Consider the following 23789-nt stretch of genomic DNA (forward strand, 5'->3'; position numbering starts at 1 on the left):
TTTCTCTCAATGAGTATGAGCGTATATTGAATATTAACATATACTTGATATCAGGAGGCAAACATCAACTTTGCTATTGTTTATAGATTTCGGTGTATCACCAAACAGAAGAAAATATATAAAAGTGCACCTTGTCTATGTAAAAACAACATTATTTTCACTAATTTATAACAAATGCCTTCCATTATTTATTATAAACTATTAAATATTTCATTTATTTGTATAAAGTTAATTTTGTTTTGAGTTTTATTGGAAAGCAGGAAATTGGTCATTTCTTCACAACTTTAGAAAAATTGGGAAAAATATTGTTTCCTGCAGGTATAATCACTGAGTTCATCCTTTTTGTTTTGTTTTGTTCTGTTTTTTTAATCTTTTAACGAGTTTGGGTCTCATATTACACCGGAAGCTTTATTATGATGAGAAATGTGTTGACTTTTTAATAAGGGCCCTAAGAGGCTTAGTACAGATGTGTTTGCCTCTTGAGTGCCCCATATATATTAATCCATTTACACCTTAATATGCAACAGAAAGAAGTATGTGAACAGTCATTGAAATTCACTGACAAATGGAGCATTTTATAGGGGTGGAAGATTCAGAAATCCTTCTATAATTTCCTATAAACATGGAACTGTAATAGGTATTTTTTATGTTCTTTTCAGATTAAACTATGAAAAAGTAGAAAAAGTTTGGAGCATTAATTAAGTCATTTTGCAAGTGTTAAAAGAGAGAATTTTAATTGCTCAATAGGTTGTAGCTAATGGTGGATAGTAAAAATGACATATGTACCATATAGAACTAATATCCGTGAGGATTTTTTTTTACCCTAAAAATATACTGAATAATCAAAATGTCAGTTGTTTGGTGATTATTTAGAAATAAAAAAGTTTTACTTTTTTTTTTTTTTGCTGTATTCTAACCAGTAAACCAGTTACTGTCAAGGCAATTCTGACTCTGGCCAATGGTTAATGCATATTTCCAGTAGCTAAAACCACACCGTGGTTCTGTCACACTCAAGACTGATGAAGGCTAATTTTCAGAGTACCCATTACCCATTGCTGTTGAGTCAATTCTGACTCATAGTGACCCTTTGGAACAGAGTAGAACTGCTCCATAGGGTTTCCGAGGCTGTGAATCTTTATGGAAGTAGAATGCCACTTCTTTCTTCCACGGAATGGCTGGTGGGTTTAAACCGGAGACCTTTCGGTTAGTAGTCAAGAGCTTAACCACTGTGCCACCAGGGCTCCAATTTTCATAGCAGAAATGATAGTTATCAGATTCATATCAAATAGGAACCTATAAGTTTTTAAACAAAAGTACTAATAATATTCTTTTACCTAAGATTTTCTGCTTTCATCAAGTTTGCCATTGACTTTCAATAAATGATAACATGCTTGAGTTTAAAAAAAAAAAAAAAAAACCCAAATTTGATACTCTTGGCCATTCTGTTGGGGATCTAAGACCAATCAATATTTTTCACATGTTAACATTTTTACTCAATGTGAAGCCTAATCAACCAATTAGGCTAAGACTTTATGACCCCTCACTGTGGTACCTTGCAAGACTGATCCAAATTAAAGAAGGAACATCGCTTTCCGTGGTGGAGTGCTGCCATTATACAACTATGTCTAGTAATATATAAAACAAACGTAAGAATGAGATATTCAGAATTTTCAATGAGAGCATTTTTACTAACTTCTGATAAGTGTTGGAGGATTTGGAAGATAAAAATTAGGAAATTTTAAGTTTTTAGTTATTTAAGCACCTATAGGGTCGCTATGAGTCAGAATCGACTGCACTGGGTTATTTTTTTTAAGCACTGGGGAAATTAAGGCTATAAAGCCTGTAATAATAAAAACAGTTTAATTATTTTTATTTATGAACATTTTACTTTGGCAACTCTGCTATGCAACATATCTCTTGTGTTTTTCACACATATTTTTCCATTCACACGGAAACATCTGATAACTAGTAAAACTGTGCAGTTTCAACATTTAAGGTAGTTTATCAAACTCCCTGAAAATAAAGAAATTCTGAGTTTGGGGGACTTAAGGTAGTTAACAAAAAGAATACGCATATATCCATCCTTTGTCATTTTATTACCCTGCATTGTTTTCTCCTTTCTCCATAAACTCGTTGAGAATGGCATTTCACAGCATCTGTGCTGGTATGTTATCTGTCACTAAACATGAGTCATAGTGGCAGGGGCGTTTTTCCACCTCTCTGCCCCAACCTGACCTCAAAACTGATATTTTATGAATTTTCTTCCTGATGTTTCCTTGGTTTATTTCTCCCACCTGATGGTGTATCCTTAGATAAGCATTATTCTCTTCTTCTTATGTACAAGGTTCAAAAAAAAGAATCAAATACCATCATAAAAAAATCAAACACTTCCTTTTCCAAAAATAACTGCATACATTGCTAGTTGTAATACTTTATAAAGTGAAATAACATTCACAAAAATTGTTGTTACATCTTCAAAATCCATCATTGAAGAGGGACAACTGCCTTCTATTGATGTTTCCAAATAAACTGCATGACTTCTTCAAATCAAGGCTCTCCTTAATTTTACATGTGGCTCGTCTGTCACTCTAGCTAGTCTTTTCATTTCTAGCATCTACCTAGTCACTTGATTTTGTAACCTACATTGCAATTATATAAATTAATAACACACCTCCTGCTCACCTATATCCAGTAAGTGCCATTTTCTGCTTTCCCCTTCCATTCTTGTTCTTAAAAGCCAAAACCAAACCCAGTGCCGTCGAGTCGATTCCGACTCATAATGACCCTATAGGACAGAGTAGAATTGCCCCATAGAGTTTCCAAGGAGTGCCTGGCAGATTCAAACTGCCAACCCTTTGGTTAGCAGCCACAGCATTTAACCACTACCCTTCTTTATCCCAGGTTCAGGTACAAACATCATTCGGTAGGTAGGATACTTGGAGTTCACGTTAAACATGGAAATGGAAATATAGTCCTCCTTGCAGCAGATCCAGCTCAGTCTATTTGCCTCTGGACTTGCATCCAGCCTTCTGCCCTTATTGTTTTGTCTGTGTGCCTTAACAACTGCTATTACCCTACTCGCTGGTGACCATATGATGCTTTCCTAACTCAGATTTGTCCAACAGGGCTATCTATTACCAGTCCATCTAGGTCTGCAAACTACTTCCATTTTGTTAAATTAACTCTTCTGTACTTGGATATTTCCCAAGATGTGGACCTCTTAGTCAGAGAATTTAGAAAAATCTATATGCATCCCATTCTATTTTTTTTTCTGTATTATTCATTTGGAATTTTTTCATACTAGGTATTCTTTTAAAAAAAATTTTATTGTACTTTAGATGAAGATTTACAGAGCAAACTAGTTTATCATTAAGCAATTAATACACATTTATTGTTCTGAGACATTGGTTGTCAACCTCATGACATGTCAACACTCTCCTGTTCTTGCCCTTGGGTTCCTCTCCAGTTTTCCGGTCCCCTCCTGCCTTCCAGTCCTTGCCCCTGAGCTGTTGTGCTCCTTTAGTCTTGTTTTGTTTTATGTGCCTGTCTAATCTTTGGCTGAAGATCTTTGGCTGAAGGGTGAACCTCAGGAGTGACTTCAATACTGAGCTGCAAGGGTGTCTGGGGGTCATATTCTCAGGGTTTCTCCAGTCTCTGTCAGGCCAGTAAGTCTGGTCTTTTTTTGTGAGTTAGAATTTTGTTCTACATTTATCTCCAGCTCTGTCCGGGACCCTCTATTGTGATCCTGTCAGAGCAGTCAGTGTGGTAGCCAGGCAACATCTAGTTGTATAGGACTACCACAGCATCCCATTCTATTTTTTGCAACAGTATGAAACATAAGAACTAAATAAATTACAGAATTTTCTTGAATTTGATAGTCAGTATACATAGTTTTTTTTTTATACATAGACAGAGGAAATAATTACTATTTCTTTATTTGCGTGCTTTCACTAAATATTTTGTCTCTGTCTATTATCAGCCTAGGTCCCTGGGTGGCACAAGTGGTTTGCTATCAGCTGCTAACGTAAGGCTGACGGTTGAAACCCACTCAGCCACTCAGTGGAAGAAAGTCCTGACAAACTGCTTCCATTAAGATTATAACCAAGAAAATACTATGGAGCAGTTCTACTCTGTAACACATGGGGTTGCCATGAGTCAAAATTGACTTGACAGGAACTTTTTTTTTTTAATCAGCTTTCATTTAGTCTTGATCATCATATTAACACCCAAGACAACGCCTTTTTTTTTAAATTTCTTAAACAGTGCATTTTTTAATGCATTAAGAAAAAAAAAAAGGAACATTAGCTATCATTTCCCTCTATCTAAACCTGGGCAGGACTATCGACTATCTAATATACTTTAAAATATAAAAAGGATAAATTCATCATTGAACTTTACATCCTGCCAAAATGGAAACATTTTCAGGTAGGTTTTTCTAAATTCAAAAATCCAAGAACAGCCATCTTTAATTGAATATAGACAATTCTGTGTCCTTCACACCAACACATATCTTATTCAGGTCTCACAATATTGAATTAAGACAAGAAAGAAAGTAGATAATGTTCTAAATAGCAGTTGATACCAGATGGTGTTCATTTAAATAACACTGTTCTTATTTTTAGACAATGCTGAAACTATATCATTGTCCTCTTAACTTCAGTTTTAATTAAGTCATTCACCAAACACTACGTACAGTATTGTGACGACATATGAACTGCTATCCTGTGGAATCACAATTCATTTGCTATTTTTGAATGTGAGTGTTTTATATAAAGGCTATTAGTTCTTGGAAATTGCTTTCAGAAAAGCAGCTTCTTTTCTTCCCCTCTCTGCCTTGAAAACAGTAACAAGGCTGAGAGTAGATGAGACTAATGGCGTCCATGCAATACCGAGAGAAACTGACCTTGTCCTTCTGCCCAGAAACATGCAGCTGCTCCAGCTTGAAAGACTAGTTCACTCTTTTTGTTTTTTTTCTCCTACTATTATCTTCTTTGCTGAATTCCTATAAAGAATTCTGTTTTATTTACCTACTAAAGGATTCTTCAGCTTCTAAATTTGTCACTCAGATCAAATTTCAAAAGAAGAGCATGGCTATTGACTACTGTACTGACATCTCATCTGACCTCTGCCTCACTAGAGAGCTGCACTTTTGAGGCTTTAAACATTCAAATTTAATTTCGCCTCCCTGAAAGAGTCAGCTTCAGGGGAAATGACAGAATGTTCTGTGGTATCTAAAATGACTGTTGAATTTGAATACGATCTCCAATATAGATTATGGTGAGTTTAGGAATGAGAATTGGTGAGTTTGCTGCTTCTATGTTTCACACCAGTGTTGAGAAAGAAGTAGAGAGCTGGGACAGGAACTTTTTTTCCTTTTGGAGAGTCAGGGGCTTTTATGACACTGACATGGTTTATGTACTACTTTTTCCATAAATCAAAGCCCAAACCAGTCGCTGTCCAGTTAATTCTGACTCAAAGCACCCCCATATGTTGCAGAGCACAACTGCTCTTTGGAGTTTTCAAGGATGTGACCTTTTGGAAGTAGACTGCCAGACCTGTCTTCTGAGGTGCCTTTGGGCTGGTTTGACCATCAACTTTTCGATTAGTAGTTAATCACTTACCCATTTGCACCACCCAAGGGTCTACATTACTTTTCTAGAGTTGTTTTTATCCATTGTTTTTATCACTTGGCAGATTTTATGTTGAGTCTTCAAAATAAGATGGCTGCATCAAAATTTTTCCACCTTTCCCAAGCTCCTCATTAGACTGTGAAATTTTTGAGCCAGTACGTTGCATTCAGCTCTTCTATCCCACACTGTATCTGGGAGGGTGGACAACAACTGCCTGCTGAACTTGAATGAATATAAATGTCACATCCTTCTAGGCACTTCCATCTAATCTGTGTTCTGAACTATTTAAGTCTCTTATTTCAATTCAGTATTTGTTTAAAGCTAGTACATGTTTACTTTTTTGATTTTCATAAGGTAATTGGCAAATTTTTAAAAATCTAAACTAATTTTGGAGAAACTGGTTTATATAGACTTCCACTAACCAATTAGAGGCCAAACAAAGTCCTAAAGAATCATAAAACAGGAAGTCCCTGGATTACGAATGAGTTCTGTTCCCAAATCTGTCTTTAAATCGAATTTGTATGTTAAATTGTAACAGGCACGGTTCGTATCTAACATCGGTTAGTCAAATGCATGTCTTGGTATATAGTGTACTTTTCTATGCATCAAAAGCATTAAAGAAACACTTCCAGATGCACTAAAACATCTTTCACATCATAATACAGTAATAATAATGTTTCGATGTGAGTTGCAAAGTAGCTCCCATTTATCATTACTAACCATTATATATGGACCTTGAATTTTTAATAGGCTTTATGGTGGTTGGTTCGTAACTTTGGGATGTACATAAATTAGACGTTCATAATCGAGGGGCTGCCTGTATAATAAACTGCTCTGACTATAAAACTATAAGAATACAAAATTACACTTAGTTTCAAAATATTTCATTTTGTTTTTGGCTTCAGTTCTAGTCATCTTTCCAAGGCTTACATGTTAGTCAAATCACTTGGGGCCTCTGTAATCATTTAGATTCCCAACTCATCCCTACCGAGTTTGAGGCTGGGCCCAGAAATCTATTTTTAACAAGCTTCTGCATGAGTGTTATAATCAGACAGTTTTAGGAACCACTGAATTAAAGAATACACCAAGATGCTGTTGGGTACTTCTTGATGAATATGTGGCATTGTTTTTAAAAAACAAAAATTTGACTGAAATAAAGGTTTTACTCTGGGTAAAACTAAAAAAAAAAAGAAAGAAAGAAAGCCAAACCTATTGCCATCAAGTTAATTCTGACTCATAGCGACCCTATAAAACAGAGTAGAACTGCCCTATAGGGACTCCAAGGAGCGCTAGTGGATTAGAACTGCTGACCTTTTGGTTAGGATCCAGACACCTAACCACAGCACCACCAGGACTCCACCCTGGGAAAAGTTTCAATGCTTTTTTACACCTACTGTGAAAGAACCTAGTAATTATTTGTGTCTTGATTTTTGTGTTGGTTTTCTAAACAAACAAAAAAATTCTTTAATATTTACAAATGTTAATTCAACTACCAGCTTTTGTTCAAATAAATATAATACATAAATGGAATATTACACTGCAAAACATATATCTGTGAGATGTTTTATAGATGCACATTTCAAAATGAAATACAAACAATGGTTTCTAATTCCTTCTGTTTTTATCAACTGCTTGCTTTAATAGATTTTGGGGTGGATGGGTGTGCAAGTCTAATGTAGATCCAGAAATTAGATTACTACTGAAAAAAAAAATTAAAATAATAGCAATTTGCTAGATTTACTATAAATGGTATAAATGAAATTCTAAAGAGATAAGAATGCCCTTTCTGCCTCTCATTAGTCAGAACTGACTAAACCTCAGGAAAGAAATGCCAAGGAAAATATGTGTACATACAAAACCAAAACCTGTTGCCATCAAGTCGACCATAGTGATCCTGTAGGACAGAGAACTGCCCCATAGGGTTTCCAAGGAGTGGCTGATGGATTCGAACTGCCAACCTTCTGGTTAGCAGCCTTAGCTCACCAAAGCTCTTAACCACTGTGCCACCAGGGTTCCATGTATACATAGGAATGTCTAAATATACGTTTAAATGTATATGTGCATATGTGCATGTGTACGTACACATCAAAAGTCAGAAGAAGAAAAACAAATGTCTTTTCCCTTCATTGGGATACCAGTTTTTCACCACGCTCACAGAGCTTTCATAAGATTTATAATGTGCTGAAGTAGTCTGCTTTTTTTTTTTAAGCAAAATTCCACTTTAAATCTTTTGTTATTGAGTATGTGATGGCAATGTCTAATTACAGTCCATACATTCTAATTTCTTTCTTTCTAGTCTACAATATCTTCTAGCATTTAACTAAATTTGTATTTTTCTACAACATTGATTTAGATATATTTCTGACTTGAAAGTCAAATGTTCCTTTGCTCAGTGAAAGTCACATGCATTTTACACTCTTGGAGTAGTTTCTTTATTGCATTTAGCAGGAAATCTGCAAAGTTTTGACAGATACTTTTAGTATTTAATTTTTCAGATTGTAAGCTAAAGTAAAGCAATAATTAATCTCAGGAAGAGTACTTATATGGGAAGATTAGAAATGAAAACAAGTTTTTCTCATCCAGTATAATATAAAATGTATTCTTCATAAAATCATGATGCTCAAATAAACCTGAATTCATACCATAAAAAAAAAAAAGGAGCTTTTTTTCTTTGAGGAATAAAGAAACTGGTAATATCCTATTTCATCTCAATCCTTAAAATTATCCTAAAATTTATTTTTCTTCAACTGACTTTTGGTGTGCATGTACACACGCATATATACATATATGCATTTCAACTTGGTGGCACAGTGGTGAAGAGCTCGGCTACTAACCAAAAGGTCAGCAGTTTGAATCCACTGGGTGCTCCTTGGAAACCCTACGGGGCAGTTCTACTCTGTCCTGTAGGGTCAATATGGGGTCACTATGAGTCAACTGACTTGACAGCAACGGTTTTGTGTACACTTATTTTTTCCTTGGCATTGCTTTCCTGGGGCTTAGTCAGCTCTGACTTATGAGAGACAGAAAGGGCATTCTTAGGTTTTTAGAATTTCATTTACACCACTTATAGTAAATCTAGCAAACTGCTATTATTTTGAGATTATTTTTAGGAAGTAATCTATTTTCCAGATCTTTATCAAACTTATGTATCCACCCACCCTAAAATCTATTAAAGTAAGAAGTCAACAAAAACAGAAGGAATTAGAAATCTCTGTATTTATTTTGATAGGTGCATCTACATTCCACAGATATGTTTTGCACTGACATATTCCATTTATTTATTACATTTATCTGAAGAAAAGCCAGTACTTGAACTAGTACTTGCAAATATTGAAGTTTTTTTTTTTTCTTTTAGGAAAGTATGGAAAACAAGACACATACTAAGAATCAATAGGAGATTACTTCTTCAACCTGAGAAAAATTAATTTCTAAGATGTGCTGGTAATTCAAAGGGCCTCTCTAGAGAATCCCCCACACATCTGTCAGCTTGTCATACTGTGAGGGCTTGTGTCTTGCTGTGATGCTGAAAGCTATACCAAAGGTATTCAGATACCAGCAAGATCACCCCATGAGGAACAGCTTTCAGACCAAGACAGACTAGGAAGAAGGACCCCATGAGGAACAGCTTTCAGACCAAGACAGACTAGGAAGAAGGACCCGGGGGTCTACTTCTGAAAATAATTAGCCAGTGAAAACCTCATGAATATCAGTGGAACATTGTCTGATACGGTGCTGAAAGATGAGCCCCTCAGGTTGGAAGGGACTCAAAATACGACTGGGGTAGAGTTGTCTCCTCAAAGTAGAGTCAACCTTAAGGACATGGATGGAGTCAAGTTTTTGGGACCTTCATTTGCTGATGTGGCACAACTCAAAATGAGAAGAAACAGCTGTTAACATCCATTAATAATCGGAACATGGAATGCACAAAGTATGAATGTAGGATAATTAGAAATCATCAAAAATGAAATGGAATGCAAAAACATCGATATCCTAGACATTAGTGAGCTGAAATGGACTGGCATTGGCCATTCTGAATCAGATAATCATATAGTCTACTATGCTGGGAATTACAACTTGAAGAGGAATGGCGTTGCATTCTTCATCAAAAAGAACATTTCAAGCTCTATCCTGAAGTACAACAGTGTCAGTGATAGGGTGATATCCATACACCTGCAAGGAAGACCAGTTAATATACTACTATTCAGACTTACCCACCAACCACTAAGGCTGAAGATGAAGAAATTGAAGATTTTTACCAACTTCTGCAGTCTGGAATTGATCAAACATGCAATCAGGAAGCACTGATAATTACTGGTGATTGGAATGAGAAGTTAGAAACAATGAAGAAGGATAGGTAGTTGGAAAATATGGCCTTGGTGATAGAAACGATGCCAGGAGATCCTGTGATAGAATTTTGCAAGGACTTCTTCATTGCAAATACCTTTTTTCACCAACATAAATGGCAATTATACACATGGACCTCGCCAGATGGAATACACAAGAATCAAATCAACTCTATGTGAGGAAAGAGACAATGGAAAAGCCCGATATCATCAGTCAGAACAAGGTCAGGGGCTGATTGTGGAACAGACCATCAATTGCTCCTATGCAAGTTTAAGTTGAAACTGAAGAAAATTAGAACAAGACTACAAGAGCCAAAGTAAGACCTTGAGTATGTCCCACCTGAATTTAGAGACCATCTTAAGAATAGATTTCATACGTTGAATGCTAATGACCAAAGACCAGAGGAGTTGTGGAATGACTTCAAGGACATCATATATGAAGAAAACAAGAGGTCATTAAAAAGACAGAAAAGAAAGAAAAGACCAAAATGGATGTGAGAAGAGACTCTGAAACTTACTCTTGAACTTCGAGTAGCTAAAGCAAAAGGAAGAAATGATGAAGTAAAAGAGTAAAAGAACAGAACATTTTGAAGAGTGACTCAAGAAGACAAAGTTTTACAATGACATATGCAAAGACTTGAAGTTAGAAAACCAAAAGGGAAGAACGTGCTCGGTATTTCTCAAACTAAAAGAACTGAAAAAAAATTCAAGCATCTAGTTGTAATATTGAAGGACTCTACAGAGAAATTATTGAATGACGCAGAAGCATCAAAAGAAGATGGAAGGAATACACAGAGTCACTATACCAAAAAGAATTGGTCAACATTCAACCATTTCAGGAGGTAGCATATCATCAGGAACCAATGGTACTGAAGGAAGAATTTCAAGCTGCAATGAAGGAACTGGTGAAAAACAAGGCTCCAGAAATTGATGGAATACCAATTAAAATGTTTCAACAAACAGATGCAGCCTTGGAAGTGCTCACTCGTCTATGTCAAAAAATTTGGAAGACAGCTACCTGGCCAACCAACTGGAAAAGAGCCATATTTATGCCTATTCTCAAGAAAGGTGATCCAGCCGAATGTAGAAATTATCAAGCAATATTACTATATCACATGCAAGTTTGCTGAAGTTCATTCAAAATTAGCTGCAGCAGCACATGGGCAGAGAACTGCCAGAAATTCAAGCTGGGTTCAGAAGAGTATGTGGAACCAAGGACATCATTGTTCATGTCAGATGGATCCTGGCTGAAAGCAGAGAACACAAGAAAGATGTTTACCTGCAATTTATTACTATGCAAGGGCATTCAACTTTGTGGAACTTAACAAACTGTGGATAACATTTCGAAGAATGGGAATTTCAGAATTATTAATTCTGCTCATAAGGAACTTGTACATAGATTAAGAATCAGTTGTTCAAACAGAACAGGGGATACCACGTGGTTTAGAGTCAGAAAATGTGTGCGTAAAAAAACGTTATCACCATACTTGCTCAGTCTGTATGCTGAGTAAATAATCTGAGAAGCTGGACTATACGAAAAAGAACTGGACATCAGGCCTGGAGGAAGGCCCATTAACAACCTCTGTTATACAGACAACACAGTCTTGCTTGCTGAAAGTGAAGAAAACTTGGAGCACTTTCTGATGAGGATCAAATACCACAGCCTTCAGTATGGATTACACCTCAACATAAAGAAAACAACAGTCCCCACAACTGGACCAATAAGCAACATCATGATAAATGGAGAAAAGACTGAAGTTGTCAAGGATTGCATTTTACTTGGATCCACAATCAACACCCATGGAAGCGGCAGTCAAGAACTCAAAAAACGCATTGCGTTGGGCAAATCTGCTGCAAAATACCTCTTTAAAGTGTTGAAAAGCAAAGATGTCACCTTGGCTGCGCTGACCCAAGCCAAGGTGTTTTCAATAGCCTCATATGCATGTGAAAGCTGGATGATGAATAAGGAAGACTGAAGAAGAACTGACGCCTTTAAATTGTGGTGTTGGTGATGAATACCGAATATACCATAGACTGCTAAAAAAACAAACAAATCTGTCTTGGAAGAAGCACAACCAGAATGCTGCTCAGAAGCAAGGATGCTGAGACTACGTCTCACATACTTTGGACATGTTATCTGGAGGGATCAGTCCCTGGAGAAGGATATAATGCTTGGTAAAGTAGAGGGTCAGTGAAAAAGTGGAAGACTTTCAATGAAATGGACTGACACGGTGGCTACAACAATGGGCTCAAGCATAACTAAAATTGTGAGGATGGCGCAGGATTGGGCAGTGTTTCCTTCTGTTGTACATAGGGTCGCCATGGATTGGAACCAACTTGAGGGCACCTAACTCCAAGGAATAAAAGCACACTTCCGAAGGATATATAAAGTTGTAGACAATGTAGCTAGTGATAATAACAAAGCACAAAAATTATATATAAATATATATATAGTAGGAGCCCATGTGGCATAATGGTTAAGCACTTCACCGCTAACCCAAAAGTTGGCAGTTTGAACCCACCAGCCACTCCAGGGGAAAAAGATGTGGCAGTCAACTTCTGTAAAGATTACAGCCTTGGAAACCCTATACACATTGTCATCGAGTCAATCTGACTCATAGAGATCCCATAGCGTTTCCAAGGCTGTATATTTCTGTGGAAGCAGACTGCCACATCTTTCTCCAGAGCTACTGGTGGTTTCAAACTTCCTGTTAGCAATCTATTGTTTTAACTACTGCTCCCAGGGCTGGAAAACCCACGGGGAAGTTTTACTCTGTCTTACAGTGTCACTCTGTGTCAGAATTGGCTGGATGGAAAGGTTTGTTTTTTTGCTATGTGTCTATATATATATATATCACCTATCTTTCCAGGTGTTCAAAGAACTTGTGCAAAGTATTTTCTCATTTATTTTATAGCATTCCATTCTATGTAGGAATGGGGAGGTCCAATGCCCTGTATTCCCTTCTTCTGCATAAAGCATTACTGTATCATAATTTTAACAGTTGCATTTTTATGTAAAGTTTATGAATGCTAGTTGTTTCCTCCATTAATAAATGGTAAACTTATCTAATTAGCTATGATATTTCAAATAAACTGGCAAAATTTAATTTAAAAATCACTGGTTAAATTGGCTAAGTGTAGCAAGTTGTCACATGTTTATAGTATGAAAATGGTTTAATATTTCAAGAATTTTCACACTGGATACATTGTCACTGTGATTTATTGTCTCACGTGAGAATTCTGTCATACATACTTTTCAGTAAATATAAATAGTATGCATCTGTTTACTCTCACAATTTTCCAGCTTGCCTAGTGGGAGCCTATTTCTTTGTAGTTAAGACTTACCTCGGCAATGTCAAAATTATGTGTTATAATAAATACAGTTCCTAAGTCCATGGATTTATAGGTATAATATATTTTGTTGATGCTTGGGGAGTTACGTTTCTAGGGCTCTTATATTCATCTGATCCTACATTTCAGAATACCAGGCTCATAGGATTTTGGAATCATTTCATTTTACTAGTTTTAAAAATTTTCTTTTGTTAATAATAATAATAACAGCTACTTTTTAATAAGTTCTTATGTGACAAACACTGCGGTAAGTACTTTATATAAACCTCATAAGAAACCTATGAGGTATTATACTGTTATTATTTCCACTGGAGAGATGAAGAACTAAGTTTAGAGCTGTTAAAGAATGCGTACAAGATCATTCAGTTAGTAAACAGTGGCATCTGTCCTAGTCTAAAATTCCGGTAATGATTTTAATACTTAAGATTTCACAATTATTCTGTTACCCACACTCTTCATTTACAGTTTCTATCACTTATGCTTCTGGCCAAGATGAAATAATGAGAACTGAATTTACCCTCCCAACGGAAACAAGAAAATAATGTGCAAAATATATGAAATAGCAGTTTATAAGATACTAGAAATCTCACAATGAAGAAGAGCAATCCCTGAGAGACAGGATATAAATGAGGAGAGTCTCACACTTATACCAGCTTATTGCCCTGAGTGTTTTCAGGCTGTCACTCGGAGGGTTTGGGGGAATCCAGATGGAGCCAGGCTGATGCTATGAACTGAGGAGACGGTGCTGAGAATATGAGGAAACCAAAGCATTTAGAGTTCATAGAACAGGGCATAGAATTCCAAAAACTGGCAAAAGTGCCTCTTGTGCATTCAGCTGAGAACTAATCACCTAATACATGTGAGGAAGCTACCCAAGGGGGAAGAAACAAACACCTAAGACGATTAGAAGTCACGGGCCTCGGTATTCACCTAAGATTATGAACAGTGCCTATTTTCATTAACCATACCAAACATCTCAAGATTCATGGGACATTGGGTAGGGTATTGGAGAACAACTAGCCCCAGACTCCAGTCCCACACACAACAAATCTTATGAACAAGATCAGAAAGAAACAACTATTTTTATAGAACTTATCTGTGAAGCAGAACAAAGCTCAAGAAAAATTGTAAGGAGACAAAAATATCTAGCATTCAAAAAAATTAAAATTCACAATTTTACTAGCATCTAATAAAACATCAGGCTCACAAAGGAGCAGAAGAATACAATCCATAATGAGGAGCTAAATCAATTGAACTGACACAGATATTAGAATTAGCAGACAAGGACATTAAAACATATTTTAGAACTATATTCCATGTGTTCAAAAAGTTAAGTAGAGACAATTAATATATAAAATTCAGCAACAAAAAACTTTCAGAGATGAAAACTACAACATCTGAGATGAAAAATACACTCGATGGAATTAATGGAAGATTAGACACTGTAGAAAAAAATACTGTAAACTTCAAGACACAGCCATAAAAACTGTCCAAAATGAAACAGAGAGTAGAAATTAAAAAAAAAAAAAATGTAAAGCATTGATGAACTGTGGGATAAATTTAAGCAAATGTAATTGGAGTCCCTGAAGAAAAGGTTAGAAGAAAAATATCAAATAAATAATAGGCTAAATTTTCCAAATTTGATGGTAACTATAAGCCCAGAGATACAAGAATCCTCAATGAACAACATGCACAAGAAACATGACCAGAAATACTTCAGGGCACATCATAATCAAATTACTCAAAACAAAATGATAAAGAAAAAATCTTAAAAAAAGCCACATAAAAAAGACAAGTTACGTATAGGGAAACAAAGACAAGGATGAAAAGATTTCTCAAGAAAAAGACACTGGAGAAATATCATTAAAGCACTGAAAGATAAATTACATCAGCCTAGAATTCTATACCCAGAAAAACATCTTTTAAAACTCAAGGTGAAATAAAGACTTTTTTTCAGACATACAAAAGCTAAAAAAAAAAATTCAACATCAGGAGATCTACACTGCAGGAAATATCAAAAGAAGTTTTTAGGAAGAAGGGTGATGATAATAAAAGAAAATATTTATACAACAGAAACAAAACAAAAACACCAGGGTTGCTAAATACATGGGTATATATAATATTTTTTTTCTTATGACTTAAATATCTTAAAAAGATAACTGACTGCTTAAAGTGATATTCATATAGCGTGGAATTTATAAAACATGTAAAAGTAAACTGTATGACAACAATAACACAACAGTTGAGAGGGGAGAAAAGGAAATATGCTATAGTAAAGCTCTTATACCATACATAAATGGTATAAAAACAAAAAAGGCTTTGATATGTGATCATTAAAATAACAAAACAAAGAGTTATAGCTAATAAGCCAACAACGGAGACAAAATGGAATGACTACAAACCCAATTATTTCAAAACAGGGCAGAAAAGTAGGAAAAAGGAAACAAAGAACAGATGGAGGAAGTAGAAAATACATAGCAAATTGACAGATTTAAACCCAATTACATTAACAGTCTTATCAAACACAAATGTTCTAAGTACCCCAATTAAAAGGCAGAGATTGTCAGATTAAAAAAAAAAAAGCAAGACCTAACTCTATGTTGTCCAGAAGAAATGCATTTCAAACATAAAGCACAAGTACGTTAAAAGTAAAAGGATGATAAAACCTATGCCAAGATAACACTAATCCAAAGAAAGCTGAAGCACCTCTATTAATATCAGGCAAAGTAGAGTTCAGGGCAAAAAATATTGCCAGGGATAAAGAAAGTAATTTTCCAATGACACTGGGGTTATTTGATCCAGAAGGCATGATGATCCCACCCATTTTTGCAACTTAAAGCAGGGTCACAAAATATATGAAAGCAATACTGATAGAAATGCAAGAAAAAATAGATGACTCCACAATTGTAGTTGAAGATTTGCGCACTCCTCTCTCACTCAGTCCTCTCTCAGTCACTGATAGTATAAAAGTAAATATAAAATCAGGAAGATACAGAAACTTGAAACAAGCACTTGACCAATTTAACACAAAAATTTTAAGTATGTTTCAGATTGAGATAATGAAATAGAATGCATTAATATGCAAATGTATATTCTATCTATTAAGGAAAAAAAATTACATATAATCATTAAGTCACATGTTTAATACGAATGGAGACAAAGAAATAGTTCACCACTTTAAAGGTTTGGCCATGTTTTTCTTTACTCTCCTTCCCTAAATTAACTTATATAGGAGTTTCACTATTGTAAATGTGCTTTTTATTGAATATTACACATAGTTAATTGATGAAATATTTATTTGGCTTAAAGTTAATTTCAAGAGCTTTTTAATTTATACGGTCATCTTGTGAAACATACTTGTACTCTCTAAGCATCAGAGTGCCTCCTTTAAAAGGTGAAAGACAAAACAGAAATAGTTATTCACAATAAGTTGTGAGAGACAATGTCAACACCTAATTGAATAAATTCAAAGACAGTCTTACAAAATATCCCATAACCACTGAATCTAAAATGCCATTGATTATAAAACATGGAATTATTTTTTTTATATTCTTCTAGACTCGACAGCACTGGGTTTTTGTAGGAAAAAGTAAGTGCTCCCAATTAAACTGTGACACTTTAAGATACACCACTTTCTGAGATATTAAATGAGTGTGCCCTGAGGTGTTATATGGGTGTTCTGAGACAGTAAAATGTAAATGGATGTGGCTTTCATAATCTTGACCTGAACACGTCTCCCCTAATATGAATTTTATGTGAACTGAATTCTGACTGTTGACTAATTGAAATAGCCATTCCAGGTTTAGTCTTTCTGGGAAAATTTATAAATTCTCTGTCTTGAATGCTGGAAGAAAGAGATTGCCAACCACCGTATGAGTTAACATATGGTAACAGCACAGGAATAAAATGTCTAGATTAAATGGAAAAATGATTATTAATTCAAAACTATTTAATCTAAGTGGCAGAATTTGTAGTATTTTCCTACAACCCGGTGAACTAAGAGATTTGGTTTCTGTTGATGTCTTCAGAAAGCTAGCGTTCTTTGCAGGAAGACTCTAAGCAACAAACAGCTCAATTTCATTGATCCATCTTAGGCCATATTTTAACATCTGATCCAAATTAGTCATCAATACTGCTCTTGAGTGCTTGCTCTCCAGGGGTCTAACAGAAATCGAAATTAGTAAATACTATGGAAAAAATGCCTGGCTATGCAGTTCTACTCTGTCCTATAGGGTTGCTATGAATTGGAATCCATTAGACGGCACTGGGTCTGGGTTATGAAAAAAATATTCAAAATGCTATAAGCTTTAAAAAAAAAAAAGCTTACATATAATTAAAATACAGATTACACAGGCCAAAGAAAAATTTAATAAATTTATAAATTAAAATGCAATGCAGGAAACTGAACAGAGGAGTATCCTCCCCCCTTTTCTTTTATTTTGATGAGCTAGTATTATATCAAGATTAGTCTATTTCTAAAATTCCTGTCAAAATAATCAAGGAGATTTAACACGCTTCAAAATACTTTAGTTAACCTTTGAAACATTCTTCTCCAAAGAACACTTTTTTCTAAAGTCAAAAATTTATCTTAATAATAAGAAGAATATTATCCTTTGTCCAAACAGTGCTATTTTACATGTGCCTTCTGATAAACTATGCAAGTTTCTGTTAGGGTTATAAAATATAAACTGAATCTTACATAGTTGGATTTTAGATAATTGATAACATGTGAAATATTACCAGTAATTTATTTTCTATAGGTTACACCATTACATATTTGACTACCAGTTCCTTTACAGATCTATTCTTTAAAGGTTTTTGTTTAGTGTATATTCTATAGTATAAGAAACTCAAACCTGTTGCCCTTGATTCTGACTCACAGAGACCCTCCAGGACAGAGTAGAACTGCTTCATTCTGTTTCCAAGGAGCTGCTGGTAGATTTTGGTTAGCAGCCAATCTCTTAACCGCTACGCCAACAGTGCTCAGTTTTACAGTATATGCGGTCATTACTCTCAGTACAGATGTATAAAGCATTTCATTCAATCAAATTTGGGTACAATTTGATCCTCAACTGTGCACTTTACAAACCACCTGGATGACCTACCTTATCTTTTCTTTGCTTTTCATCCTGATACACAGTCCAGTGTTCTCCATCATTGCTGTAAGCTAGTTTATAGGACCCTACGAACTGAACATGACCAAAATCTTTAGCTCCTTGTGTGATGATGCCAGTCACTTTGGTAGGAACAAGAAGATCCACCTAAAGAAAGAAAAAGACACAACTTAAATACAATAGGGTTTATCATAATTTTGCAAGTCCCTTGAACTCAAGGGATTAAGAAACATATATGCCAAAGTAAAAAATCTGCCTGTTTATTAATATTTTGAAACTGATCAGAGTCTATCATTGGCTTATAACTTTGTTTTTGCCACTGGGTAAACTTAGTCCAAGCTCCTTGAACACTCATTTTGACCGTTTTAAAATAAGATGATGGGAACTTCAGTCCACCAATTCTTTTTATATTAAACTGACTCATCTAGCTGTCACTGAAATAGTACAGAGCTGGGAAGGCTGACCTTCTTGAAACTGGTTATTAAGTCCCACAGCTTGTGCTTATAATTCAATTTGCTGACTTTACTAGTCAACTAAATAATAATAGAAATAAAAATTGTAGCTGTGTACATATCAGGGGCAAAAATGGTATTAGATGTCTCAAAATTACACATTATAAGTCAACCCTGTTTTCATGAGTTTTAATCAATTTGGTAATATATAATTGAGGAATAGTAGTCATTGTCCAATGAAAATCCTCTTTCAGAAACAAAAGTACTAAAACATTGAGGTAGAAGTCAACACCCTTCAAAAACAAAGGATTAAAACTACACATTTTGACTTGTAGTATCTGTGCTCATGATGTGTTGTTGCCTGTGAAATAAAGGACACAAAACCTACGGTGGTTTATTAAGCATTAAAATCACCAAAATTTAATTGAAATGCAAAAAATATGAAAGATAATATGGATGACTTTCATCAAAGAAGAATATGTAATAGTTCAGTATTTTTCCTCTTAATTCTCAAATTCACCCACACATTTGTTCTTATATTTTATAATGCTAACTTAAAAAAAAAAAAAAATCTAGGAAGCTTTGTTTTCCATGTGGGCAACTCTTGTAAGACCTTTACCTTTTGTCTTATTTATTTTCCTTGATCTATAGCTTCCTCTCTCCTTCTACAATAGCCACCTACTTCCACCTACTTCCTATGACTAAGTGCCTTGCTATATCCTTGATCTTATCAACGTTAACTGTGATGATCCCATGTGTGACCTTAGTGGCTTTCAACCACTATGTCCTTTGTTTCCGTTTCAAGTCTTCCATCCTGTCAGAAATAAGGTAGTCAAAAATAGGCAGTCATGGGTCAAATATAGGCTATGAGTGAGAAGAGAGAACTAGGGATAATGCAAATCAAAAAGACCATATTTAATTACATCAAGGCCAGCAGAAACGTGAAAAAAAATTCCCAATATGTCACAGCCAAGGAATAGATTTTTTTAAAAAATCAGTTGAGCTTTTTGCTCATTTTTGGAACATGCATTGATGATTTTTGAATCAAACTGGGCAGCTGATTAAGACAGAAGACCACCTTTAATGGTTTATTAAAACTTTTCTAAAAATTTATCAGAAAATCAAAACTAACTTTTTGTTGTTGCTGTTTTCCAAACATGTCTTATACCTTACAAAATACCTTGTGTGTCCAGCAGCAATGCCAGACAGAAATATTATGACATACTGGGAAGGAAACAGTTGACACCTCACGCTGTGCTGAGGGTTTTCTTGTATGTACTCATTTAGTCCTCACCACAGCCCTGTGAGGTAAGATTATTATCTCCACATTACAGACGTGGGAACAAATGCCTAGAGAGGCGACATAACTTGGTTTGGGATCCAAAGATAAAGTGAGTAAATTAAAAAGAAGAAAAATCAAACCCGTTGCCGTCAAGTCAATTATGACTCATAGCGACCCTATGATCCCAAATTCAAATATGTGGCTTTCTGATTCAATGGCCCACCAGACATACTGATTCTTAGAGTAAAGGACTAACACATGGATCACATTTTCACTCAATGATTTTTTCCTGTTTTCTGTGACTATTTAGAAATGTCTAAAGAATCTCAAATTTTCTCACCACACTCATCAAGCTGACAGCATCTCTAAGTCCTAAACAACAACAATTCTGAATTTACGATACTAGGAGAGCCCTGTCTTTTATCATGAATTTCCCCTCTGTTCTTTAGCTGTCTGGGTTTAAAAATATGGATTGCTTTTGTTGTCCTAAATCTGAATCTAATTGCATTGAGACATCTGGGCAAAGCTGCTGGTCTTCCAAGTGCTCTTAGTGTTACTGACACTCAATAAACAATAAGAGAAAAAAACAAAAAAAAATTCCAAACTCTGAGTCACTGTGTTACCATCACAGGCTGTAAACACACAGGAACTCAGACTGTGTCACCACGGATATGAATACATCCAGGGCTGGATTCTTCAGACCCTAAACTTCTATAAGTCCTCAGCTAAGATGACGCAATGAGGAGTCTTCCAACATCTCCTTTTCTTTGATATTTCTTCAAGTCAGCTAGGTTTCCTGCTGGGTGGAGATGTTTTCTCCTTAAGTTGTGTGCCTTGGCTCTTTCCAACAGATATGTTTTTCTCCCACTCTAACCGCTCCCCTTCTCCAGCATTTTTTTGATCCAGAAATGTTTTTCTTTTTTGTTCCAGTTAAGTCAGCATCTTCTCCTGAAATAGTCAGCAATCTGTTTCAAGCTGGATTTTGTCCTAGAATCTGCTACATTAAACTTAGAATACCAGGCCTGAGCAAATCTTCTTTCAGCACAAAAATAATCAGCAACTTCACACTTAACGTAAGGTTGCTGAAACAGGGCATGTACAGAACTTACCCTGAGACACACTGGGGGCATGCAGCCTAAGTGTTCAGGATGCAGGATGATCCCAGGAAATTTTGATCCTGAAAGCCTAGCGCTAACTCCTGGTTTAGGACCACTCTGTCCTCTTGTAGATTAAAGTTGGGTTAAAACTGAACTGCAACCATACTGGACTGAATGCCTTCTGATATTTTAGATCTTTACCTCCCAGGGTTTGACTCAAATACAGAAGACTATTTAGGGCACTGAGCTGGCTCATGGGTAGACATTTGGCTTACTGCACTGCCCTTCATGTCTGGATCTGTATTAAAAGTGCCTTATATGTAACATGCCCTCAAAAGTTTTGCTGGACTGAGCTTAAACTATGTATGTTCTATGAACAAACACCAAAACATGGCTAAGGATGCTGTTACATGTCATAGCAGAAAATGCTAGCTGACATTCTATTGTTTTTTTATGTGGGTAACATTACTGATAAACTAAACAGTGTCATAGTGGTAACAACAAATTTTTACTGGGAAAGACAGCTAACTAGAGTCCCTTTGATCTCCAGGAATGTGACTGTGAGAAGCAGTCCTCTCTAGTTGAGCGAATGTTCTGGGTTCCTGAACTGGCTATGCCCTTGCTAGCTGTACTTCCTTGGGCAAGCTGCTTTTCTCTCTCTCTCTCATTTCCTTATCTGAAAAACAAGGAAAATAATCCCCATAAGATTTTATGAGGATTAGATGAGTTATTGTGGAGCTTTGGTGGTGCACTGGTTAAGCACTCAGCTGCTAACCAAACGGTGACAGTTCTAATCAGGAGAAAGATGTGGCAGTCTGCTCCAGGAAAGACTACAGCTTTGGAAACTCTATGGGGCAGTTCTATTCTGTCCTATAGAGTCTCTATGAGTTGAAATTGACTCGACAGCAATGGGTAGATGAGTTATTATTTATTAAGTGCATGTAAAAATATATAGGACTTTGACAATAATAAAACAAAGTAAATAAATCTAAGAGAAATAATATAAGTCTCAAAGCATATCACTAGAAGCGCAAATACAGAAACAGAGAGAAGGGGTGGTCAGATTGTGCTAGACACAGCTTCTGGATCATAGTATATTTTGGTCATTTTTCTCAGGACATATAAAAAATGGTCATTTCATCTTTACTGATAGCAGGAAAAATTTGCAACAAATCAAATAAACTGGACATTCCTGTTTATGGGTTAAAGGGTTAACTAAAAATATTATAGCCAGTTTTATATAATATTCTGCACCCTCACTTAAACAGTAAGATGGTATAGTTATAGAGAAGTGATGCTAAAATAATACTGAAAAGGGAAAAAGGAGAATTCAAATTCTATTGAGTGATTTATTTCACTTTAAGGATAAGAATTTAAAAAAGGGGAGAAATGCATGTTGGTAGAGGGCTGAAGGATACATAATTAGATAAAAAAAAGTATTGCATGAGGATTATGGATTTTTTGTTGTAAAACTTCCTCTAATGTTTTAGAAAAGGATAAATATTTTTAAAGAGTGGATCTAACTTAGAAAAACAGCACAGAAAAACTCAGAGTATTTGTTTGAGAAAGATCAGGATAAATTCCATTTCAACATCTGGATGGCATCCTGACAGATGGCTGCCTGGAAGAAGATAGGCAGTCTGAGAAAATAACTTGATTTTCACGGAGACATTCTTGAAGGGGTGAGAAAAAAAAAAGTGATACAGATAAATAGGTGTAAAAGAAAAGTGAACAAAGAGACCAAAGAGATTTATTACGGAAATACGCCACTTAGCTGCATCTAAAATGCTCTAGTTTTTGCCTATATGTTATAGCAGTGATCTTAATTTTTTTTTTTCTTAAAAATTCAGGGAGCTTTGTAAAATTAACTCATTAAACAGAAATATGGTTGAATCTAATAATTATCTAGCTGTTAAAAACGACATTATAGACAAAATATTTGGATAACATTTTGGTTTCAGTATAAAATCCCATACTTATATGAAAGAGTCATATACAATCCTAGTTACATTTAAGTCACATCATTTTAATTGTACTTGGCATCTGAACAATAATGTTAGTTAACAGATGTTGGTTACACTGTTAGTCCATATTTTCAGGCCAGTTAGTTAAAATGATTAACTTATTATGAAATATTATTTAGTCCCTGTATCTGATTTGATCTATTAGCTCTACGAATATATAGGTTCAGAATCCTTAAAGCACTATGGAGGCCTGATAATACATGCATCCCGGCAAAATCATTACATGATTCCCTTTACTAAAAACATTTCCAACAATATTAAAAAATATTCAATACAGCAATTACTTTTTTCATGCTGAACTTTAAGAATTAAAACATAAAATAGCCTTTCAAAAGACAGACACAGATTTCTGTGTTACTGATGTTTTGTGGTGCCCCTTTCACATATAAATCACCTATAGCACATATATGGTGCCATAAACAAGCTTTCTCAGGGCAAGTGATTACCCAAAAGTATGTTTTGTAGTACACCTAGCTTATTGTAGAGATTCCAAATA

General features: G+C 35.3%; 1 protein-coding gene across 2 annotated transcripts in view; it reads right to left on the minus strand.

Moving 5' to 3' along the window:
* Nucleotides 1-23789, minus strand: part of EDIL3 (EGF like repeats and discoidin domains 3) — a 531833-nt gene that overhangs the window by 13041 nt on the left and 495003 nt on the right. For both annotated transcript variants that reach the window (XM_049867187.1, XM_049867178.1), the window contains one exon: nucleotides 18430-18585. In XM_049867187.1, coding sequence (XP_049723144.1) covers nucleotides 18430-18585 — 156 coding nt within the window. The remainder of the gene's footprint in view (nucleotides 1-18429; nucleotides 18586-23789) is intronic.

This window comes from Elephas maximus, chromosome 2 (assembly GCF_024166365.1).
Source record: "Elephas maximus indicus isolate mEleMax1 chromosome 2, mEleMax1 primary haplotype, whole genome shotgun sequence".
In the NCBI taxonomy this organism is placed as follows: Eukaryota; Metazoa; Chordata; class Mammalia; order Proboscidea; family Elephantidae; genus Elephas; species Elephas maximus.